The sequence below is a fragment of the Haliotis rufescens genome, unplaced genomic scaffold (assembly GCF_023055435.1).
Source record: "Haliotis rufescens isolate VD_foot unplaced genomic scaffold, xgHalRufe1.0.p SCAF_8, whole genome shotgun sequence".
Taxonomy (NCBI): Eukaryota; Metazoa; Mollusca; class Gastropoda; order Lepetellida; family Haliotidae; genus Haliotis; species Haliotis rufescens.
The window spans coordinates 21,529,883-21,533,552 of record NW_025964372.1 but is presented as its reverse complement, the minus strand read 5'-3'; the positions used below and the strand labels follow the sequence as shown (position 1 = coordinate 21,533,552).

Genomic DNA, 3,670 nt, shown 5'->3' with positions numbered 1-3,670 from the left:
AAAGAGAAAATGGCGGTCTGTACCACACGTGCGGTGTCCTCATGCACAAAACATCTGTTTAACAGGTTATGTAACACTACTAGAAGGTCAAATCAAACGTTTTTGACCGAAAGATGTTGTAAACAATCGAGATCCTTTGGTCAAATGCCACCACAAGAGAGATTCTCCTCAGACCGAGAGCGTAAATCGAGGTGAGTTGTGACCTTGTCAATGAATGATACTCGGTCGCCGTATGCAATGAAGTGATGCAATGCGTCATCACTGTCGGATTCATAAACGAAGATGACCCCTATAGTTTTGTTTTATGTTTCACAATGTCTCTAAATGTAGTTAACTTTGGTACAATCATAATTGATAATTTTAGACTGAAATCTGAAAACTGATTGGACGCACAGAGGGGTAAATATATTTGGAAGCCACTAGCCTATTTTCATTCAAAGATCCAAGGGCTGAGAATTGAGTTGGTATGACCTATTATAACCCTTACATAACTAGCCCTAAGATTTGAAGATCACTAAAGCCATACTAAATAATCTTTCTTAAAATACATCTTGTTGATACTATTCGGTGGCAAACAGATTCGGTAATCACACCAATATTGTTTAGCTGTGAAAAAGGATGGGCCCTGTTCATTTTTTACACTCTAAGTGGTTAGGGAGCCTGGCAATTGACAATACGAAGGACCATTGATACTTGTTGTTGTCATGTGTGAACTGTGGTAAACATTTCTGATAAATCAAAATATTAGCAAATTTTGAGTTTGATGAAAATGTGACCAACATGATATACATGATGTAATCATAACCATATACTAATCATGCCTATAAGAATATACCAGTCAAAATGTCGCAGTTTTTATTTTAACAAAACATGCCCAACCTTCTTAACCAACCTGATCATTTGCTGACCAAAATACTGAGCTGAGCTATTTACCAATGTTTACATTATTGCCATTTTCAGGATTATATTGAATGAATAAATATGTGATGAGTTTATCATTACTTTTCATGCAGTGTCAGAAATTAAGGGTGGTGGTGGAGGCGATATTGTCATGCGGCTGATGTGAACATGGTGAAAACTTGTAAACTCGAAGCACCATTATGTCAGTGTGTATTGTAAGGTATAAGACAACATACACCATGACTTGTACATGATTTAACATGGTCATACTACCATGTACTACTACTAACAGAATTTGTGATCTAATACATGCTAATATAAGCAATCATTCAGGGATAGAAACTAACTGTTTTAGTCCACTAGTCTATAATGATAACATATAGCAAAACCCTTAAAAATGGTAAATTTTACTAGTCCTTATGGTGCTTATGATACCTTAACTATTGGGTAGTTTGGCAAGGACTACGGACAAGTGACAATTTCTAACGTTGGGGTGGGATGGGGAAATAAGATATACATTTAACATGTTTGACATGTCAAATTTATGTTTTCTGTTCATTGAAAAGTTATCTGAATCTATGTTCTTGGTGTTGGTCATGTCAATGTTTATACATGTTAAATATATTGATGTTAAAAATATTGTTGTTTCAGATTCTCTGCAGGCTATGCTGTTGGAACACTTGCGTTTTCCCGGGGCTTGCTCATGTTGCTTGGCCTGGGAAAGAAAGAAGAGGAGGATCCAGTGATAAGTTTGTTCAGAGAAGCACGACTGGCACAGCACGAGAAAAACTTTGACAAAGCAGAATATTATTTTCATGAAGCGCTTAAAGTTGCTGCGGAAAATCACCGAAAAACAGACATGACAACTCGTGATTACCTCTTTGCCAAAACAAACATCTTTGACAGTCTCGCTGACATGGCTCTATCCAGGGGTCAGTTTGACAAGGCAGAGAAGTTATACAAAGAGACAATGAAATGCTGCTTTGAAGTAGGAGTCCAGAAAGATGATAACTCAGTGATTGAAATTTCCATCAAACTAGCAAGTATCTATGCCATGCAACATAGGGATGCAGAGGCACGGACAGGATTTGAGTTCTGTATAAAGACACAAGAGCAGAAAGTGAATGAGCTGGATGACAAAGACAAGGACACAGTGGCACTTCTGGGTCTTGCGTTAGAGAGTTATGGAAGGTACCTCATGTACCAGAAACAACTGGACAAGGCACTGCCGTTGATTGAGAAGGCTGTGACAGTTGCGACTTCGACACTGGGTGAGGAACACCCACAGACGCTCGTCTTGCACAATGACCTAGCTACACTGAATATTCTCAGTAAAAATTACGGACCAGCAGAAAAAACTTTGAAATATGCCATAGAGGTTGGGGAAAGGGTTGAGTCAAGTGAGGTGCCAGCGTTATACTGTAACTTGGGAGCACTGTATATACGGAAGTCGGAATTTGAAGCTGCCAAAAGTGCCTGCAAGAAGGCTTTACAACTGGCAAAGAAAATGAAAGACACAATATCGGCACATCAAGCGCAGAAGTGCCTGGATAAAATTTACAAGGTTACCAAACAAAGTAAAAGTAGTTAATGATGTGCACTTTAGGAGATTATCTTGTTTATCATGTTTTTCATTTAAGTTAACTTATTTAATGCTGTTTGCCTTACTTTGTATGTTACCATTGGTTTGTATCATTTGAAGAGAGACCAAGGTTTATATTTATGTAAATTATGATTTGATAAGTATTATTATTATTGTTATTAGTGGTGTCTTGATGTGACATTGAGAGACCTATTTATGATTTATGAGTTGTGCATTATCTCAAAGTCAACATGTGTGTAGTATGTTATTTCATTGTTTTACTAAGTCAATAGTTACTGTGTATTAGGGTCCTTAGACATGCTAGATTGATCATGAGATATACCATGAGATAGACCTTAAGGACCCCAAAACTCATCTTTATTTGAACACTGATCATCATGATCATACACAGGTGTGGATAATTAGATTTAGATCTGGCGTTCAGTTCATCAGTACGAATCATTTCAAGTTTCATTATTATGATCCTTTTTGAAAATTGGTTGTTTTGAATGATATTAAGTGGTGCAATATTTTATATTTTGAGACAGTTTTTGTCCTCTCTCCCAAGCCATTTGTAACCCAGGTTTTGGTGTCAGCAATGTGGTTTAACATGTTTTCAGAAGTGGCATTTGTCAGTTTACAAGGGTTGACTCCATGCAGGGTCAACTTAGGAAAGAATTCTATGTCATTCTGAAGGTGGCAGACCACAAGGCTGCAAGGAAATGTCCTTCCTGGGTATGTGTTTTTTTGTGTTTGCCCACTGCTAATTTCAGATGAGTTGTTTATTTACTATGTTTAAGATACTTGTTGTTTTGGTAGAAAACAACTAGTCCCTGAGGATTTTCAGTCGTGTAAATACCAAAGGCCAAGTGTACAACATAATGTCTGCATAAGATTGATCAGTGGTTTGAAAAAAGCAATCATCTGGAGAAATATTTGTTCATTCAAGTAAGTAACGACAGTTTAGATAGCAGGACTCTTATTCTTATATTTTTCTAAATTCCTCATCACACCCTTTGTCATACATGGGATTTTTTATGGTTAGGGCTCAACTCTATCTCTATCAGTTCTTTATCCCGAAATTTCATTAAAATGAACATATATCATTGGAACATAGTCAATGACAGATTTTATGATTGAAAACCAACTGTTAGTAACACCAGATAACTAATGACATGTGTGGATTAT

The 3,670-nt window shown here is 36.9% G+C and overlaps 1 protein-coding gene across 1 annotated transcript; it reads left to right on the top strand.

Annotated features, from left to right (window-relative positions):
• On the top strand, positions 1–3,465 carry LOC124115736 (tetratricopeptide repeat protein 19, mitochondrial-like). Its single transcript, XM_046476838.2, has 2 exons — positions 1–191; positions 1,552–3,465. Exons 1-2 carry the CDS (start codon positions 10–12, stop codon positions 2,489–2,491), a joined length of 1,122 nt encoding a protein of 373 aa, XP_046332794.1. The 5' UTR covers positions 1–9; the 3' UTR covers positions 2,492–3,465.
• The last annotated feature ends 205 nt before the right edge of the window (positions 3,466–3,670 follow it).